Source organism: Lampetra fluviatilis, chromosome 20, assembly GCF_964198595.1.
Source record: "Lampetra fluviatilis chromosome 20, kcLamFluv1.1, whole genome shotgun sequence".
In the NCBI taxonomy this organism is placed as follows: Eukaryota; Metazoa; Chordata; class Hyperoartia; order Petromyzontiformes; family Petromyzontidae; genus Lampetra; species Lampetra fluviatilis.
The window spans coordinates 11,136,719-11,157,178 of record NC_136294.1 but is presented as its reverse complement, the minus strand read 5'-3'; the positions used below and the strand labels follow the sequence as shown (position 1 = coordinate 11,157,178).

General features: G+C 44.4%; 1 protein-coding gene across 5 annotated transcripts in view; it reads right to left on the bottom strand.

The window, feature by feature from the left end:
• The window catches only part of PARG (poly(ADP-ribose) glycohydrolase), a 140,309-nt gene extending 127,776 nt beyond the window's left edge, over positions 1–12,533 (bottom strand). The window contains exons 1-5 of one of the 5 annotated variants that reach the window (XM_078865610.1): positions 12,233–12,525; positions 10,342–10,400; positions 7,153–7,210; positions 3,666–4,250; positions 3,356–3,446 (exon numbers count right to left, since the gene is read on the bottom strand). In XM_078865610.1, the coding sequence (XP_078721736.1) occupies positions 3,356–3,446; positions 3,666–4,250; positions 7,153–7,210; positions 10,342–10,375 (768 nt within the window). In that variant the 5' untranslated portion in view covers positions 10,376–10,400; positions 12,233–12,525. Of the gene's footprint in view, positions 1–3,355; positions 3,447–3,665; positions 4,251–7,152; positions 7,211–10,341; positions 10,401–12,232 lie in introns of all 5 variants that reach the window. The other 4 variants (XM_078865611.1, XM_078865613.1, XM_078865609.1 and 1 more) reach the window with 4 other exon arrangements.
• Positions 12,534–20,460: the final 7,927 nt, after the last annotated feature.

Here is a 20,460-nt window from a genome sequence, read left to right as displayed (position 1 = left end):
GTGAGGATTTCCATCGGGGAGAGACTGCAGTGATCAGATCTTAACAGTAGGACAGATGATAGAGAACAGTAGGGAGTATTTGGAGTTTTAGATTTCCTTTATAGACTTAAGCAAGACTATGACTGTGTGGTGGAAGGATTAGTGGGGACTGCCAGGCTGCTACAGCATCCCAGGTGAGATGGCATCTGCTTCAAAACTGGGACGGTACAAAGGGGCGAGACATCCGAATGATTTTGATTTGAAGCTTTTGTGACTGCAGGAATCCATACTCTTTGGTTCTTTCGGTAAAGCCACGTAGGTAGCAAAAATAATAATAGATCATGACGTTTCGATCACCACACAAGCAATCGTCTTCAGGTGGGAGAAGACGATTGCTTGTGTGGTGATCGAAACGTCGTGATCATTATTCTTTTTTTCTACCTACGTGACTTTACATCAGAATGGCTGATTTGTTTAACACGTAGGCTTTCACGACCAATATCATCCATAAGAGGTTTTTGGGTTAAGATCGCGTAAATATATGTTGTTAAAACCCGCCACCACCCGACACAGCCAACTAGTAAGGGTTGTCACGTAAACAGAACGTGCCAATTCGTCACTAGCACAGCACACCAGTGTGTTGGAGAGCCAAGTCACAACATTTACAAACCGAGTACGACGTTTCGCCAGTAATTAGAACTAGCTTCATCAGGCGACAGCCAGATTTATGGAGGAGTCTTACTGTTTCATTCCTTATATAAAGGTGTAGATGTGTTGACCACACTTTTGCGCTCTTTCACAATGTGGAGGGGGGGTGTATTACTGAGGCAATGTGCATTATGCATGTGCATTATGCAAGCCCTTTGAACTTGTCCTTCCTGTCTATTGTTTATTAAAATAGCCCTACCAACGGTAATCCCTACTGATGTACGCTGCCCTTTGTAGGCATCCACCATCTGACACTTTCTTAGCTCGATGAATGAGCGTCTTGATAAGAGCAGACGTGCTCTACGAAAGTGTTAGATGGTGACAGTCTGAGAAGTGAAATTCAACATGTTAAAGAAGCGCTGCAAATGTTAGGACAGGTGTCCACCCAAGTATGTATTTTGTCTCCGGTGTTGTTTAATGTTCTGCTTGACTATGTATTCACTACCACCATTAATGGGGTTTGCACCGTAGAAATCACAGAGATCAAAGCAGCTCAGATGAATGTGTGGGCCTTGGAGTATGCAAATGATGCAGGTTTGTTGGCCAGGACATTCAACTGTTGGCAGTCTTCAGCAATGAGGCTGAACACTGGGGTCTTAAAATAAAATTTCTACTACAAAGTATTGGGCAGAAGTTACAAATAGGGCTCCTGTAGTTGGATCGCAAGGCATGGTAAGAGAGAAAGTCAGGGTGGCCGAGGACCTTGTGTGTACTTAGGCAGTAGTGTCATAACGCAACGGTTTGTGAGCAGGAGGGCAAGAGATACTGCATAGTGCTTTAGCAGATCAGGTATTGATGGGCTGTGGAAATGCCTTTGGAAGATAATGTTTTATAGCATAACAATTAGAGTATTTGAGACACAAATACGACCATCATTACTCAATGCATCAATACAAAATAATTTGCACTCATAAGGCACCTTTCAGTTTTCATGTGCACGTGTGTGTGCGAGAGAAAATCTTTGCGTGTGATTGTGTATCTGTTCAGCAGGAGTGCTTCGCCGGCCTTAATAGTTGCCCGCGAACAGCATTTACCCCAACACTGTGTTAAAAGGCGATAGGGGATCTTTGTCTGTGTGATAGTGCATGTAATCAAGAGTATAATTTCCAATAAAACGGCAGCCAAAGAAGTATGGCCAAAATGCATTTGTTACTCATGAAAAGTAAGGTTTACAGAATTGTTTGTAACAGCGTTGGCAAACGACTAGAACGGACGGCAGCCAAATTAGACAGGGCATTAGTTTCTAGCATTTGCGCTTTACATGTCAAGTTTTGCCTGCTTGATGACACATTTACTTTAGTGCAGTGTAAATTTGCATTTGGCAAAAGATGACGGACGAACAATCAAATCTAAATCATTAACATTCACACCATTCGTACAGCCCAAGGCTATCACGAAGTGGTTGTTTTACAGACAAGGTCTGCACATTAGCTTCGCAATACGAGGCAATGTTGCCATGTGCTTTCCAATTTGAGTCATTTGTGGGTAATTCTTTACATTCAGCAAATTTAGACTATGACGCTGACACACAAGGCCTCCTCTTTTTTCAAATAACATCACGGAATCTTTAACGTCCACTGTGAAAAAGATGGCGTATACGTTTGGTTACTCGACCCGTCGTATTAACCAGGAAAGCCGCAAGGCTCAAATTACGAATCCATACAACGAGCGGCAAACGAGTTACCACTCGGCCATATCACCAACAATGGCCACATCTCTTATATACTCATTCTTTAAAAGAGCCTGCCACTTGGCAGCCAAGGTTAACCAATTTGAGTATTACTTTTCCAAAAAGTTCAGAAATTATGGATAAAAGTTGGCATTCCTTCTAGGATAATATCGGTAATAGCAGGGGCTCATAATGACGTGTCAAGGGAAGAAACAATAAAGTCATAGAGGCAATCAACATTGTTGTATCACCAAATAATGTTAGGCCTAATTTATTTTATATTCGAGGGTGTAGGGGTTCATTACCATGACTACAGTGACCAGATGTGACAACTGTTGCAGCAACATCAATTGTGTATCATGTAGATTTTTAGAGGTGTTCCCAATGTAACAAAAAAAATGTGCATTGTGGCCAGATTCTTTAGTAATGTGACTTTATTGGAGCCATTGAAATACTAGGGACAAAGTCACCAAAATTATCCGAGCACGATGTTGCTGGTATAAATTATTGTTTTTCTCGTCAAGGAGCACAAACCACTACGCAACTCTGGTCATCATCGCAGTGGCTTTTGGCTAGCCATCAAACAAAGACAGTCACTGCATCGTGCGTATTCAGATGTACTTCTGCAGCCATCTGGAACGCAAATTCCCTCCGATATTAGGAAGCCACTGGAGCTCTGCACTTTTCAATCATCTAGATTAAAAACTAATTTCTTAAGAACTGCTTTTTGTGTTTAGTTTGTTGTTCTTCCCCCGCACCTCCAATAAGCACGGTTGGCTGCGTATGGTGCGAAAGAAGTTCCACATACATACAAGTTCAACGGTAGTAAGAATAGAGAAGGGTTGAGTGATTGCACTTGGTGACAAATACACACAGAACGCTGTGGAGGGTGGGAGAGTAAATCTGACCCACAGAAGGAGCAAAACCAGTGCATAAAAACTCAAGATCAAGGCCGCATGAAGCAGATACCGTCTCTTATGCTGAGCACGCAAACTCCACCTGTGATTTGGCATTGGGAGTCCCTGCATGGTCCGACATCTCCGGATGCATAGAGGATTTGTTTGTTAAATGCGTCTTGAAAGTAGAAATTCTAGAGCATGTATGCACGCGCACACACACACACACATACAGAAAAACAGGTACGCTCTCGTTATCTTGGTTAGACGGTCAGCAATCGGTGTGTCAAAGTACAATATATCATTGGCACAGACAATCGATTAATTGCAGATTTGCACTTTCCACAGAGATGTACAAATGCTGCACTTTTTTCACAGCCAAAATAAAACGTTCCTCTGAAAACATGTAGTACCCAATCTCTTTTGGCGAAACATTGTCGTTGGAGTTCTCTCTCGACTCTGAAAGGCATGGCTCTACGGTGACGTTGTTCCGTTGCCCGTTGGCGTCATCCTCATCATTTGGCACTGGTTGTTTCTTCGTTTCACAGTCGCTGCCCGCTCGGTTCACCTCCATTTGTTGTTCCTTCTGTCCCTTGACGACCGGGCAGGTCGTGTTCTCGGAGTCCAACCCCTCTGACCTCAGCATTTTATCTGGTGTTTTGTCCATCATTCCACTGATGCCTCCAGGATTGCATGGTCCAGGCTTGGCTTCAATCTGTACCTGGCTCTTATCATTGATTTTTTTCTCTTCTTTTGCCCTCCCTTCATTGGAATAATAATCTAACAACGTCTTCTGCTTGTAAGAGGAAGGTGTTTTGTTTGAAGTAGGTGGTTTGTCAGAACTCTTCTTGACATCTTCTTTTGGTGAGGACGTTTCCGATAGCATTGATGATGTGCTGTTTAGATTACGCTTGCTGGTTTCCGTTTGTTGGAGATCTTTTTGCTCGTCGGACCACGGATAGCCAATTCCTTTCCCAGTGGAATCGCTGGCGGTTTGTCTGAAATCAAAAGGGATTCGAGGATTAATACTCTGCAACCACTGGACATTGCGATTGGTTGCTCATTGTCAATGTCCTTTCACCCCTGTAGTGAGATTAATTCACATCCGTTATTTATCCAGGAAAACTCCACTGAATATCAAAGGTCCTGAATGCACGTGGACAGAAACCAAAGGACCTGGTAAGAACCTTATGCAAATGAAGGGGGATAACACTCAAAAGGCGGCACAGATTTGTTTGAAAATCATTGACTGGCCAGCAAATAGCCCAGCAAGTTATAAAGTACATTGACGGCGATGCCACCAATCTTCCAGCAGTTTGCAATCAACAACAACGATAAGACTCGGAAGCTTCTTCGCTTTGCGGTGAAGGCTTCCTCTATTGCCAGGTCCTTGAGCTTCTATCTTGACAGTGATATGGTTCAAGTGGAGTAAAAGGATGGGGATGTAAAATAAAACACATCAGTCATAGTCTGGAGTCCCAGATCTTTTCACATTCAGAATGTAACTTCACCTTTGAATGACAAACGTAAAAAAAATGGATGAGATAAATGAAGTTGCAAGAAAGATATTTAAAGCTGAGAATTGCCCAACAATGCAGGTATCCATTCCATTGGGAACTGCCATTCTGGTAGCCCCCCAGCACAAACTGCATTTTGAGTAACCCTAACAATCGGATCTCAAGGTAGAAGAACATCACCCAGGTGATTAGGGTGCCATGGTGGTGAGACGTTAGCTATCTGGCCTGGTATACAGGAGTTTGTGGGTTGGATCCTGACCCCTACGCATGTTCTCCCCATGATTGCATGGATTTTTCTCTGGGTCCTTCAGTTTTTCCCTCAACATTTAGAAACATTTGTTTCGAGTATTTGGCTGCTATACATTTCCACATAATAAGCCACTTCGTTGAGCTATCATTTGTGGCCAGGTCGCAAATGAAAAAGAGCTAATTTGCTTAAGTGGGCCTTACCTGGTAAAATAAAAATAGTTTATAGTTCTTAGCAAAGGCTCCAGCATATTATTCATGCTGTGAAAACTGCATCGTTTTGGCATGAAGTCGTACGGTCTCGTGTGGCATACAAGATATATATCAGGGTCAAAATGATTCATCATTGTGTAATTGAAAATGTATTCTTTACCAAAATAATGCACGCATGAAACGGCTTGCACAAGAATCATGACACCGTTGAAACCGGTCCAAAGTTTTCTGCACTTGAATCAATAACTGCTGACACTATGCACTCCGAGAAACCCATGCGGCTGCAGAATTGTGAGAAATTATAAAAAAAATTTACGTGTCTACTTATCTATTGTTTTATTAATAATCTCCACAAGGATAATAATGATCATTGAGTTATGCACGATCATTTATTTTCTATTATGCAAATCTGATACTTATGATAAACGGTGTCTTGTCATAGACGGCAATACAAATATTCTTGCACGTATCCATAAAAAATTCCGATAGCCACCCAGCATATTGCCGTGCACTTCTCATAGACCTGTTGTTTATGGAAGCTTCAGGTTGCTGCTGAGCGGTGTCGCAGCGATAAGACTCAATTGCTAACATCCGCCATCCACCGTTATGATGGCGATGTGCTGCTTGTGCTGTATTGTCACTTTGTACTGCTTCTCTACAATCAACTTAGAATTACCTACAACGGACTGGTGAGGACCTCTGTAAAAGAGGAAATTATTTATTGTATCACAGTTAAAATGGAGGCTTAGTCTTTTTCTTGAAAACTATTATGTACTTGGAATATTTGATGAACCATAAGTATACCTCTCAGATAACCGGCAATCGGCACCCTCCATTCCCTATGGATGCTGGATATCAGAGCTTTTCCTGTATGTGATTATGGTTCTTTAAACAGTGATTCGCCACATGCCAGTCATCTGATATGTATAGAAATTGTCATCCTTAGATCTGAATTTGGTTAAATAAAGCAGAAACGTTAATATTAGCATTATTTTTGTGCAGTCATTGGTGATTAGACTGATAATTCCAATCTCAATATTCTTGACAATCATGTTTAACCACAAGATGGATGTCCAAACTGCAATGCAGTATATCAGTTATGATGGCACGGTGCTCCCGACATGGCCATTACAAACCTGCTAAGCCACTCACAGTAACCTTGTGATCCTGTTAACTAGTCCACTGTATTAAAGCATTGGCCATTTATGAACTTGCTTAAATAAACCAGAGTGAAACTCCTCCTATCCGTGGTGATAGAGGGTGCCATTGGCAAGGTCTATTATCCATATCTTATTGTCAACATCATCATCCATGGCCAAGCCACTGCTAGATGAAGGTCTCCCCAAGGCACCATCATGTTATCCACCTAGCACTTGTACACAAAGTGATGTATTATTATATATGTTATCTCTCCATCTCCCTAGTGTATACGAGAATGGGCATTATTTGCCATCACTTCTGGGCCACTCCTATTGTACTACACCACGGACAAAGGAGATTATTGTGTTGAAAGATACCACTTTTTGGCAACTCATTCATGCATAATAGAATTTTGTAGCACATCAGGGTGACGAGGTGGGAATTCATAGTAAGAATTTAATGTTACCTCCAGTGTGACTTATCCACTGATAGGTATGGAAAAATAAGATAAATTTATCACTTCTGGGAGACCGCTTTAGATCGACTCATCTGCGACCTAATGTGCATAACAGGAAGTATATTCCACCACTTCCAGTTTACTCCACTTATCCAAGGTTAACCTCTGATAATCAGGAGAGTGCTCTTTATACAATTTGGCATAGATTGATTGACAGGTGTGAATAATAGGATGAAGGTGAAATAGAGTTAAGGATAAGAGGCGTTTCGGGGGAAAGAGTTATGTAGTGAAACAGTCGTAATGCTCAGTCATATATTCCTAACCCACCTTCTCATCACCGTTGCTCTCATTGATTCTCCGCTTGAGGAATTGGGTTCTCTTTCTCCTAGGGTAAGAATTACGACAGACATAAACATGCAATATCATGAATAGAAGTTCATTTTTCAAGTCATCACACAATCTTGTTTTTTGTAACATGTGAATAAGTGCCAAATACAAATTCCAAACCTGTTACCAGAATCAGTATTAGAAACGTTTATTCATCCTGTAGGAATCCGATGAGCTATTAAACTCTTTTTCACAAGATGCCCAGCAGGGGCGGGTCAGAAAGTTAAACAACAATACAAAAAAAGCAATAGGAGTGCAACAAGGAATAGGTAAGAAAGTTATTATAAATACATAATTATTATATGCTCGTCTTGCCGAGCCAGATGCCAGCCACTTCATCAGCAGTGCGGAGGCCCTGAGAACACTGTTGAGTTCGATCAGGGAGCACTCATCAACAGCGTGCTGAATGTTGTTTCCCTGGCCACATCCAGAGAGGGTTGTTGTCACATTGGTGCCAGGTTTGGAGGCTGGCTGCACGCAGACCCTGGCTAGAATGGAACCTGTTGAGCAGGACCTATGACCACCATGGTAGCTCCAAGCCAGAGGCGAACGGTGTGGTCGGCGATGAGGAACTAGTTCTGGATGTCTTGGGTGGACCATTCCTCGCACCACCTTGATACCATCAACAAGTCCCAGTGTGGCATGTTGGTCCATTAAAGGCACCTCAATGCCAAGTGGGCTCGTGGAGGGTCGAACATGTCGTATTTGCACGACTGTCTCTAAGCAGCAGTTCAATTTTGTCAACTGCCGACCTTGGCAAGACTGGATATTTTCACTAGAAGGCCAGTGTGCGAGACTGTGTCGTAGGGGGCAGTCAGGTCTAGAAATACGGCTCCTGTCTTTATGTTTTTTTTCTGGAAGCCATTCCCGATGAATGGAGAATGCACTGGTGTATGAGATGCTCCAGAACCTTGAAGCACACTGACAGCAAAGAAACCGGGTGGTAGCTTATCACATTTTGTAGCTCTTTTCCAATTTTGGAGGTGAGAGGATCTTTTATAGCCACCAGATCCTTATTAGCCTCCTTTCGTTGGTAACCCATATGGCAAAATTTACCAACTACTGGCAAACACGAGGTCGAAGGTGTTTTAGACATTCCAGAGAGATGATGTCATAGCCCAAGGCTGTTACAGATTTTACATTCCACAGTATCTTGTCTAGTTCTGCGAGTGTGAAAAGTTCCACATAGATGTAACGCGGAGCTTTGCCAGTGGTATTGTTGCCATTCATTGCGAACCTACTGTCGGACATACATTTTCATTGGGACCCTTGATATACATAGCAAGTCACTGGCAGATTTGTTTGGCGTCACCAGCAAACACCTTGAAGTTTGTGGTTGCTGCATTGTGCCAAGATGCCAGATCAGGTTCCATCACTTCAACTTGAATGAGTGGCAACAAGTTTCACAGTTGTCTCTTCCCAATGGGCATAACTGCTGGAATCAAGTGACTATCAGATGATCGGTGATGGCTGGTTCACCGGAATACTCATATTATTTTAGTAAAGTGTCATATATAACGTTTAGGACACGTAGTGTAAACCGGATGATTATCCAGAAGGATGGCTATGCATGCTGCTTGAAAAATGGCACCTCGAAATTGGCTGTATACGCCATCAATTGGCATGCTGCTTGACAGAATTGTGACAACGCTAAATTCCAAAACACTGTTGTCCTTCTCCCAGTCAGTAATTCTAATATTTCATGTTGGCTTTATTCAAGCTTATGATGATTAGAAGTCAAAGGCCAAAATGGATTAGCGATGGTCTAAGTTGACTGTGTGAAAAGTTATCCAGCATCAAGCACATTGCCGACGAGGGGCGTCTGCCCGGCAAACTTGCCCAGCAAAGATCAGGCAAGTAATCCCTTTACCATCTGGCTGAGTGAAATATTGCCCGTTGCTTCACATTGTGTTCGAGGTTGTTTGTAGATGACCACTGTACCAGTTGTTCTCCATCTGCATTAAATTCAGTGTAGCTTGAGTCAGGGTGATATCGATTGAAATCACCGTTGCACTTAAAATTTCGAATTAAAGCTTTCGTGACTGCAGGGATTCATATTCTTGGTTCTTTCGGTAAAGTCACGTAAAAGGGAATACGTTGCACTTTAGTTTGCGCTATTTATGTTGCTCGGCCAGTGTTAGCCACCGAGGGCGTGCAAAGGGTTCCTTTTCTCATTCCTGTTGCTCCGTGCCCCCTGTAACCGCTGCCGTTCCGTTGTAATGGGCACTGATGCCTACTTGTATATGGAGGATGATATTGGCACATAAAATAAATATTGATTGATTTACCCCTAAAAATGGCTGGATGAGGCAGCCCTCGTTGGTCCCGGTGTATACTCGCTGGTGATCTGGAAACCACCAAACTGAATGACGTCATAGAAAGATGTTTGCGAATGTGAAGTGGCATCTGAGATGCCCAAAGGAACGCGCGTGTCTCGGCTGTGAGTCGTAGCTAACGTGCATACAGGCTTGGTGGCTGCACGTGGGAGGGGGGACAGTGCATATTTGTGTAATCAATGTATGCAAACTTGTGACGGTACAAAAAGAACACAACCTAGCAATACATTTCTTTCACCTAGAGCAGGGGTCGGCAACCTACGGCTCCGGAGCCGCATGCGGCTCTTTACGGGCTGCTTCTTGACGATATGTACGCATGTACAGTATGTACATAGATGCATGGCGGCTCTTGAAATACTGAATTTTGTACCGAATTGGAAAGAAATGGCTCTTCTTGTTATTTTGGTTGCCTACCCCTGACCTAGAGCCTTTGGCAACATGTGCAACCAGCTGAAATAAAAGCAGGGCGGATTCATGTGGCTGCCTGCGGAAATAGAATCCAATACTGCTCCACACTTCGCCACAAGCCTATTCTCACTAATACGAGCTATGTATGCTGATGTCAGTATTGCCAAGTATACTGTTAATAAGCCGGTCCCTATAAACTGTTGCCAGTAAGTTCAATACACTTCTAGCTCAAAGAAACCACACCTCCGACCTGTAAATAGTGATTCATCTTCATGTGGAACCACTTCCATTTCAACTTAATTTGCATCTATTTTGTACAAACCTGTTCTTGCGCTTACGGAAAAAACAGGGTACAATGAAGGTTTATTATCATTGCTAGGCATACCTTGTAGTGGTAGTGTCTTACGCCGATTATCCATACGTCAAAGCCAGACTAGCAGCGTTCTGGAAAATATCGAGTGAAAAATCAAGCCCTTGCCTCGAACCCATGTTCTGTCAGTCAAAACAGGCGCTCACACGCCGATCTTACAAGTAGCAACTGCGGTCACCATAATTATCTGGAACTAGTGAATTCGCTACTGCTAATATTGCGTCGAGTGCTTCACTTCTTGAAACTAAAACAGCTTATGAAGCTGATGTCTTAACTTTATGAATAAGCCTTGAGAGATATAAACAAACCTTCTCACGAAAGAATAACATTTGCAAACTGTTCCTCATAAGAATACGAATGCCCTAAAGCCACAATCACACAATCCAACAAGCTGATGTCACGTAGCTTTAATATCTGTAACTTCCCCCGGGGGCAACTAAAGCTTATCCTGGCACCAAGTTCACTGGCGCCGAAGGAGCCTGTATGACTCCCGCCAGCAAAGAGGAACCAAAACTACTTTAAACATAACATGTTCAACAAACTGCTAATCCTACATAATACACGAGCATAATATGACTTTGAGACCTCCCCACCACCTACACATTCCACCGCAAGTAGTGACTAATCCCATATCTGCATTTTCCATAAATATACTAAATTCCTCTGTTGATATGTAAATGCATTTGTCAAGGCGCTCTCCTCCTCTAACCCAGCTTAAATATACGCTGCCAAGCTTGGTGGCGTTCATTCGGACGCTGTCTTTCCGACAGCCCTGTTCTTCACCTGAGGACGGCTGCTTGCGTTGTGGCCGAAACGTCGTGAGAATTGTATTTTATTAGGTTTTATTTTTATTATTTTATTATTTCCCTTCTACGTGACTTTACCGAAAGAACCAAGAAGATGTTCAACAAACTCTCCCGACTACCAACAGCCAAAAATCTGCGTTCAGTGTAACTCAGCCGAGACATCTGCTGGCGCCAACAAGCTGGTGGTGAGCAGCTGACCAGGTAAACATATCCCAAACTCTCCTTTTGCTCGCTAATGTCACAAGCAAAGCCACTACTGCCAGAGCTTTTGTCTCACTGGCAACTGGAGGTTAACACTGCGCTGAAGGTGTTCGTCTTGCTACAACAGTAAAAGGCACAAAGTCTATCTTTCTGTCTCCCGTGTTCCCTCTGCGTGCCTGTCTTGTTCTCTATGGGACCCTGTCCTTGTCCCCCCCCCCCCCAGCGTGTCTCCTTGTTTCTGTCTTTGTATAAGCATAAATTCTGTATATGTTTGTGTCTCTGTCTCCCATGTGTCGCTAGCTATGTCGCCATCTCACCGTCCAGAACTCCAATCGGTCTTTGTGCATGTCTTGTTTACATTCCATGTGCCTCTCCCCCTCTCTTCAAGTCTCTCTCCCGTGTCTCCCTCTCCCGTGTCCATGTACTCTCCCATCTCTCACGGTATCCGTGTCGATTTCCCCGTGTATCTGCGTCTCTATCCCCATGCCTCTCTTCGTCCGTCTCCCTCCCAGTGTCTCTGGGCCCCCTCTCCCCGTGTTTGTCTCTCACAGTGTCTTCTACCATATCTGTGCCCCTCTCTCCAGATGTGTCCCTTCCCGTGAATCCCTCTCCCTGTCTCCGTGTCCCTCTCCCCGTGTCTCTCCCTCCGTCTCTGCGTCCCTCTCCCCATGTCTCTTTGCCCCTCTCCCCATGTCCCTCTCCCCGTGTCTCTGTGTCCCTCTCGCAGTGTCTATTGTGTCCGTCACCCGTGTATATGTGTCCTCCCCATAGTTCTCGGTCCTTCTACCCCGTATCTCTGTGCATCTCCCCCGTCTCTGTTTCGCCGTCCCCATGTCCCTCTCCCCATGTCTCTTTGCCCCTCTCCTCATGTCTCCGTCCCTATACCAGGTGCGTCTCACCGTGTTCCGGGAATTTGTCCATTCCCTTCCACCAGGAGTCCTTGGTGCGGCACTTGTGGGGCGGCTGATCCACGGCGTCGTTGTCTCGACGATCTCCGCCGCTCATCGCCGAACGCAGACACCTCTCTCGCTCTCTCGTCTCTCCCTTCCAGAGCCCCCCGCCTCTACTCGGCCTTGGAGCAGCAACGAGGATGAGCGCGAACACAACGAGGGCTCGGCGTTGAATAACCTCGCTTTTATTTGTTATCCTGCTCGATATCACGCCTCCCGTGAAGATGCGGCCCACTTTCACTTCCCCGACTCCCACGTCTTGTGTACAGCGGAGCGCGCCACGCCGTGACGCAGAGTCAACGCGCGCGTAAACCGGCGGACATCTTGCGTAGGGAAGGGAGGGGGGCAACCCCCCCGCCCCGCTAACGCCGCTCCCCGCGCATTGCAAATCGCGACGCGGCGCGGGGACGTCATGCATTAGAAATCGGGCGTATTGTCCTCTACAAAGATGGCGCCCGACAAAGCTTAACTTGCTCCCCACCCACCTTCAACAACCCCATAACCCCCCCCTCAACCCCCCCCTCAACCCCCCCTCAACCCCCCACCCCAACCCCCTCTAGCACTCTCGACCCCCACCCATGCTCTTTACTGGAAGTGATGCTCCGAAACAACACGACTTGATTTGCGTTTCTTGTAAATTGGTGTGCGTCTGCTTGAGTCGGCTGTACAGAAATACACTAATTTAGTGAGTGCGCACCTCCCAGATTTAACGTCCCTCTTCGAAAACACGGGTGGAACCATCAACCGCGTCAGAACATTCTATTGACTATTTTTATACTGGGAGGTACCTCCTGGTTCCGCGCATCTCCATAAATGGGAATTTAAAGACCCAAGTCACAGTGGTGCGATATTGGCCATGCAACACAAACTTATGGACCATATGGTAAACCTATAGATATACATATAGGTGCAGATACCTACAGTGAGGGAAAAAAGTATTTGATCCCCGGCTGATTTTGTACGTTTGCCCACTGACAAAGAAATGATCAGTCTATAATTTTAATGGTAGGTTTATTTGAACAGTGAGAGACAGAATAACAACAACAAAATCCAGAAAAACGCATGTCAAAAATGTTATAAATTTATTTGCATTTTAATGAGGGAAATAAGTATTTGACCCCTCTGCAAAACATGACTTAGTACTTGGTGGCAAAACCCTTGTTGGCAATTACAAGGGTCAGACGTTTCTTGTAGTTGGCCACCAGGTTTGCACGCATCTCAGGAGAGATTTTGTCCCACTCCTCTTTGCAGATCTTCTCCAAGTCATTAAGGTTTCGAGGCTGACGTTTGGCAACTCGAACCTTCAGCTCCCTCCACAGATTTTCTATGGGATTAAGATCTGGAGACTGGCTAGGCCACTCCAGAACCTTAATGTGCTTCTTCTTGAGCCACTCCTTTGTTGCCTTGGCCGTGTGTTTTGGGTCATTGTCATGCTGGAATACCCATCCACGACCCATTTTCAATGCCCTGGCTGAGGGAAGGAGGTTCTCACCCAAGATTTGACGGTACATGGCCCCGTCCATCGTCCCTTTGATGCGGTGAAGTTGTCCTGTCCCCTTAGCAGAAAAACACCCCCAAAGCATAACGTTTCAACCTCCATGTTTGAAGGTGGAGATGGTGTTCTTGGGGTCATAAGCAGCATGCCTCCTCCTCCAAACACGGCGAGTTGAGTTGATGCCAAAGAGCTCCATTTTGGTCTCATCTGACCACAACACTTTCACCCAGTTGTCCTCTCAATCATTCAGATGTTCATTGGCAAACTTCAGACGGGCATGTATATGTGCTTTCTTGAGCAGGGGGGCCTTGCGAGCGCTGCAGGATTTCAGTCCTTCACGGCGTAGTGTTACCAACTGTTTTCTTGGTGACTATGGTCCCAGCTGCCTTGAGATCATTGACAAGATCCTCCCGTGTAGTTCTGGGCTGATTCCTCACCGTTCTCATGATCATAGCAACTCCACGAGGTGAGATCTTGCATGGAGCCCCAGGCCGAGGGAGATTGAGTTCTTTTGTGTTTCTTCCATTTGCGAATAATCGCACCAACTGTTGTCACCTTCTCACCCAGCTGCTTGGCGATGGTCTTTTAGCCCATTCCAGCCTTGTGCAGGTCTACAATCTTGTCCCTGACATCCTTGGAGAGCTCTTTGGTTTTGGTCATGGTGGAGAGTTTTGAAACTGATTCATTGATTGCTTCTGTGAACAGGTGTCTTTTATACAGGTAACAAGCTGAGATTAGGAGCACTCCCTTTAAGAGTGTGCTCCTAATCTCAGCTCGTTACCTGTGTAGTGGTGTTAACTACTCGCTGTTCGCAAACTGAGAGAGCGGATCATAAACAATGTTTTCCTGCTCAATCAAATGGTCAGGGTCAAATGGGGTGAGGTAGGATCCAAATGCCAGATTGGGAAGGACCAATCAGAGGGTCCCACAAGGTGGCCAGGGATTGGACAACCCGGCCACGAACAGGTATAAAAGCCAGAGCGCTGAGAGCTCTGGAGGAGTTCTGCTACACGAAGACCCAAGTCGGCCGAAGACGTCTAGGACCCTGGACCAAGCCCTCCAGCCCTTATCAGCGCTAGGGCTCAGAGTAACCAGTGGTCGGGGAGAGATCCCCTAGGTCCAGCCAGAGGACGCTGGGAGAGTAGGGAGATTAGATAGCCTGCAAGGTCCGGAGGCTTGTACCTTCTGAGGGTAATGGGTGAGGGGACCATATACCCCTTAGTGTGATAGGGACTGTGTATTAAGATAATAAACAGTGTGTGCCATAAAGAAGTTTAGAAGTCCGTCCTTACAACACTACACCTGTATAAAACACACTTGGGAGCCAGCAATCTTTCTGATTGAGAGGGGGTCAAATACTTATTTCTCTCGATAAAATTAAAATCAATTTATAAAATTTTTGACATGCGTTTTTCTCAATTTTTTGTTGTTATTCTGTCTCTCATTGTTCAAATAAACCTACCATTAAAATTATAGACTGATCATTTCTTTGTCAGTGGGCAAACGTACAAAATCAGCAGAGGATCAAATACTTTTTTCCCTCACTGTATAGAGATACATAGAGATACGTCGAAGCCGCCAGTGGTGCGATTGTGGCCATGTAACCCAAACTATGGACCATATAGTAAAGCTCAGAGGTGTGGACTCGAGTCATGTGCATTGGACTCGAGTCAGACTCGAGTCATGAATTTGATGACTTGCGACTCGACTTGGACTTGCATAACAATGACTTTGTCCCACCTATGAGATGTGGACTCGAGTCATGTGACTTGGACTCGAGTCAGACTCGAGTCATGAATTTGATGACTTGCGACTCGACTTGGACTTGCATAACAATGACTTTGTCCCACCTCTGGTAAAGCTATAGAGACAGAGATACATAGCGATGCATGAAAAGCCACTGTGTGATCGCTGCTTTGAAACCCTCTGGGCCACAAACTTAACCACTGTAGTCTACGGTCCTTCAAAGGAGGCAGAATAGCAAAACTACACGAACCTCTGAAGCCCTCTCACCATGGCTATCAGACGTCGACATTGACAGAAATCCTCCTTAAACATCCAGCTTCACAACTGGAGGGGAGATAGCGATGAGCCACTCAAAGTACCTAGCCCATACAGCCCTATGCTCTCCAGGGTCTGATACAAGAGAGCCATCGGCCCCTCGAGGTTTTAAACGGAGGCGTTTGAGGGCCCGACAGGCCGGCTGGGAGCCACCCATACACACATGACTCAACCATACCCATCAGGTCCCCAACCAAACGCCCCCTATGCCTATTTCAAACCCTTATAAACAGTTTCACTTGGAAGCTAACCCCCCTTTTCCTGTGTTGCGATCGAAACGTCGTAGTTTTCTGTTATTTTTGATTATTTTCTTTGAACCTATCTACGTGACTTTACTGAATGACCCAAGAATATGAATTCCTGTAGTCACGAAAGCTTCAAGTCAAGATTCTGCACAGTTCCCTTGATTGGGTAAAAGTATCACTTCCACCAGAGTTGGGACATTCCAGGAGCCTCTGGCCACGCCCCTCCTGGAACCTTCGTGAACATTCCAGAGGCTTCGCTGGTGGATCCGCCCCATCACCTTTACCCCAGATGTATTCCCTACCATTGATAAACCGTGGCTGTATGGTAAGGTAAGTAATGTAACCCCCCACAATAATGCAGTAGATGGCGCTCCCTTATTACACATAGACAGTGATGCAAATATGCAACTGCATTCTTTTTCAAGTTCGACAGTAGCCCTAAATGAGTGGACGCTGATATGCAAGTGATCATCCACGACGAACCGTGCAGTTACAGGAAAATAAAACATGACAGGAGGGCGTGATGGCTCGATTTCGTTTATTTATGACTTAGTCTTTTTGCAAATGTTGGTAATTGGTAGCTGGTAAACATGTCAAATAATTAGCTTAAAAAACAATGAAGGGTGATGAAATAATGGGCCCTATTCACAACGTGATTTTAGAACAGGAATCCTTTCTAAAATCACGTTGTGAATAGGGCCCAATGAATATAAACTATATTTGTGATTTCAAGCACATTTTAACACTATACTGTAAAATAGCGAGTGACAAGCTGTAATTTGGGAAGAAAGACCTACCCATTATTAAAAGTTTTCAGTGTTTCCCATATTATTTTCCCGGCCAGGCAGCATACCGGGCCTACTGAATATAAAACATAAAAAAGTGCTGATGTGTCAATCTTGACTTAAAGCTTTCGTGACTGCATGAATTAATATAATCTTTGGGTCTTTCGGTAAAGTCATGTAGATAGGTTAAAAGAAAATAACAAAAATTAGAATATAAAATTACGACGTTTCGATCACAACACAACACTGATGACGAGCGCTTGGTCGCTGGGGTTGAAATAAATTGGAATTCGATACAATATCTGGAAAATCACTAATAAATGTCTATTTTACCCCAAGGTAGAGGCATACATTATACTTACCTTTTGTCTCAAATGCTGAAGAAATAAATAAAGACACCAAATCCACTTTGTTGCTGTGTAGAATGATTTATTAGATTCACTTTCAATAAAGAAACGTCAAACTTAAAGCGAATTTGCTGAAAAAATATTATTTCCGCTCGACCGTCTGCGTGAGTGCAAAAATCCACCCGCTCATGAATATTAATGACGGGGGGGGGGGGGTGCGGCATGTGGAGTGACGTCATGCGCGTTACACACAAACAGACATTCTTGGTTCTAGATTTGAAGCTTTCGTGACTGCAAGGATTCATACTCTTAGGTTCTTTCGGTAAAGTCACGTAGGTATTTTTTAAAAATAATAATACAATATTTTATTTCATTATTATTTACTATTATTATTACTACTATAATTAGCCAAGAATGTCTTAGCTTCTTTCGGTCAAGTCACGTAGGTAAAAAAATAACAATAAAATAAAATTATTTTATTATTATTTTATTATATTATTACTTTTAACCTACGTGACTTTTATAAAACAATAATAAAAAGGCATATTTTATTATTTTATTATTATTATAAATAAAATATTTTATTATTATAAACAAATAAAATAAAATGGTTTATATTATTATTATTTTACCTACGTAAATTTACCAAAAGAACCTAAGACATTCTTGGCTCATTATAGTAGTAATACGGTAAGGTGGATCTTTGTCTACAGCAACAGCAGAGGGCGGAGGAGCGACGCTCACAACGTGCAGAGCACAATGCAGCTGAAACACAGCAAACTACAACAGTGCGGAGCACAGGCGGTGATAACCGCCAGTCATCTCGGTCAGTGAACCCATGAAAAGCCGGGTCTGTGCTGTGACATTGCCAGCGAGCCTTCCATATACTCACCTGGCTGCAAGGAGCACCTAGCCTGGCACAAGCGCCGTGGTGACGTCACCGCTACTTATTGGCAAACTGCGGTTGTTGACGTTCCATGTGTGAGTGTAATCAGTCCAGTGCGATTATCCTTTCACTATCATTTGCGTAAGGGGCCGTCCATAAATGACGTCACGCACTTAGGGGGGGGGTCAGACATTTGTGACGATGTGTGACGAGGGGGGGGGTTTGAGAAATGTGACGTCACATCAAGATGCGCCACTTTAAATAAATATAGACAACACCTTCTACTTAATTAAATATACTTTTTAATAAATGTTTTCTCCTACAACATCAGAGTGCAGCGCCACATTAAATACGCACTACAATGACAATAGTTTAAAGCGATTTTAAGCATGTTTTATATTTGGGGGGGGGGGGGAGACAGACCTTTGTGACGTCATATTTGAGGGGGGGGGTCTGACGTTTTGTGACGCTGTGTGACGAAGAAGGGGGGTGGGGGTAAAAAATCGTCCAAAATCACGCGACGTCATTTATGGACGGCCCCTAACGTGTAGAAATCAGCCAGGTCAGTCGCTCCTGACGAAACTTCGAGTCTTCTCGACCACAGCGATGCCTTCCCTTTAAAGGGAACATCTGCGCCGGGTTTGCAACATTCAGGCTGACCCTGCCTACGAACCATCATGGGTCTCATCAAGACTGTATTACAATGTTGAGGAGCTCACGGGCCTCGAGAGATCTGGACATAGTCTCCATCATCAGTGAGCAGCAGAGGTGTGGACTCGAGTCATGTGACTTGGACTCGAGTCAGACTCGAGTCATGAATTTGATGACTTGCGACTCGACTTGGACTTGCATAACAATGACTTTGTCCCACCTATGAGATGTGGACTCGAGTCATGTGACTTGGACTCGAGTCAGACTCGAGTCATGAATTTGATGACTTGCGACTCGACTTGGACTTGCATAACAATGACTTTGTCCCACCTCTGGTGAGCAGCATCATCGGATCTAATTACCAGCGAAACGTCGTATTCAAAATTGTAAATGTTATGGATTTACTCTCGGTGGGCTGAAGTATTAACTAATTGGCGCGTTGTCTACGTGACAAACCTTAATGGCTGTCGGGTGAACCAGATGACGCCAAAAGGCGCCTTTGGCGTCATCTGGTCCAACACCATGTGAGACTCTAGGCTCTAAGAAAAGCTGTCTCGGGGGTGGACCAATCAATTTCAAGGACAGTGCATACATTATCAGAGTTGTGTTTTTTGTTTGCATTCCGACCGCAGGTATTGTGGTCAATGCAAACATGACTCCTTGTAAAAAAAAGGTGTCAGTTTTGTTGCCAGATAAAAGGGTAAAAAACCAATTATCATATTTTGCTACTGGCAAAGGAGGTTCTAATGGGGCTGTCGGGTGGTGGAGGTTTTCGACACATTTATATCTTGATTTGAAGCTTTCGTGACTGCAGGAATCCATACTCTATGGTTCTTTCGGTAAAGTCACGTTGATAGAAAACATAATAAAAGAACACGACGTTTCGGTCGCAACACAAGCGTCCGTCATCAGGTGAGAAATAATGATCTGCTGTTGTGGCTTTATATAGGCACGGGAGTGGGGGGAGGAGTTTTGTAGAGTCGTGGCTGCAGGAGTTCACGGGGGAGAGGGGGGAGGGTTTGTGGCGTGCAGGGACGGGTGGGGGTTGGAGAAATTTGCATGTCAATGAGATTTAAATTTTGAGTCTTGAATTACTCTCTGTTTTTTTCGGCAAAGTCACGTCACTTTACCGAAAGAACCAAAGAGCAATTCCTGCAGTCACGAAAGCTTCAAATCAAGTTTAGTCTTGAATTAGTAAACGCGTATTTTTTAGAAAGCAGCACGGGTGGGTGAAAATCACAGCAGTTCAAACTTGACGTGGTTTATCACGTCCTTACAATGATTGCCCAATCTGAATCCATCTTCTCGATTAAAGTTTTGTCTGTGTTTGTATATCTGGATGGCAACATTACAGTTGCACAAAAAGCAAAAATAGGCACATTCGTCAATAACATCGTGAGACCTTAAAATATAAAAAAATATATAATGGACGGCGTTTCGAGCAATGGGCCTTCTTCACATCACGTCGAGTCTCTTCAGCAGGTGGCTGCACCTGAGCGCGATGACGTCATGGCATTGATCCAACAATGCCATCGAGCCACGCTCGCTATTGTGACGTCATGTCGCTCGGTTTAGATTTCACACACTCGATAGGTCAGCCTTGCGGGGGGGGGGTATTCCCAGAGGGCCCCCGGCCGCCTTGCAACTTGCCTCGATGACATCACCAGCTCCATCGTCCAATCAGAACGCCGCACGCGGTCGCGCATC